Source organism: Trachymyrmex cornetzi, unplaced genomic scaffold (genome assembly GCF_001594075.2).
Source record: "Trachymyrmex cornetzi isolate Tcor2-1 unplaced genomic scaffold, Tcor1.1 scaffold2029, whole genome shotgun sequence".
NCBI classification, from domain to species: domain Eukaryota; kingdom Metazoa; phylum Arthropoda; class Insecta; order Hymenoptera; family Formicidae; genus Trachymyrmex; species Trachymyrmex cornetzi.
Genome location: NW_017296668.1, coordinates 3,897 through 4,628, shown reverse-complemented (window position 1 = coordinate 4,628; position 732 = coordinate 3,897). Strand labels below are relative to the sequence as shown.

The 732-nt window shown below is 43.3% G+C and overlaps 1 protein-coding gene across 1 annotated transcript in view; it reads left to right on the top strand.

The window, feature by feature from the left end:
* Positions 1 to 223: 223 nt before the first annotated feature.
* Positions 224 to 732, top strand: part of LOC108759688 (uncharacterized) — a gene marked incomplete at its 3' end in the record, with an annotated part of 2,133 nt that continues 1,624 nt past the window's right edge. The window contains exon 1 of the mRNA XM_018505245.1: positions 224 to 353. Within this exon, the coding sequence (XP_018360747.1) occupies positions 224 to 353 (130 nt within the window). The remainder of the gene's footprint in view (positions 354 to 732) is intronic.

The window sequence follows — 732 nt, the reverse complement described above, 5'->3', positions numbered from 1 at the left end:
GGAAAGATCTCACGATGGAAAATCGGACGCAAGCGTTTGCAAATCCGTTAGAATTTGCAACGACTGCGGACGCTTCGTGAAATCGAATTCGCGTCACGACTGCGACGTTATCTTTTGTAAAATTTGTCGCTCGTTGCAAACTTCGAATCATTCTTGTTACATACAGCCTCTTCGTCGTAAAGTCACAATCGAAGACCCCGGAGAGGCGACGAGTGCTGGGACAATGCGAGAAGAGAACCAGGTAAACGACGAGAATGACGTCGAAAGTACGAATGATGCGCGAAGTAAAAAAGATCGCGTCGCATTCGTGTTCTATGACTTCGAACCCGACAAGACGAGACGCTCGAAGGAACGTAAAGATACACATAGCGACTCTTTGCATCGCGCAACAAATTTGCGAAACGTGCGCGGAAATACAAAAAATGTCGACGCGATGTCGTTGGTGCGGGGTGCGTGAATTTGTTTTGCGCCATGATCCGGTAAAAGAATTTGTAGATTTCGCAACGCTAACGTCAAAATATTTTAACAAAATAATTTATATCGCGCATAATGCGAAAGCTTTTGACGCTCAGTTTATCTTAAAATACATCGTAGAATCAATCTGGCATAATTCAAGAGCCACGGATGATTTTGAACGGGACGAAAATTATCATGATGACGGTCGATAACGCGAAATTTATTGATAGCTCAAATTATATGCCGATGCGATTATCTGATTTACCTAAGGCTTTC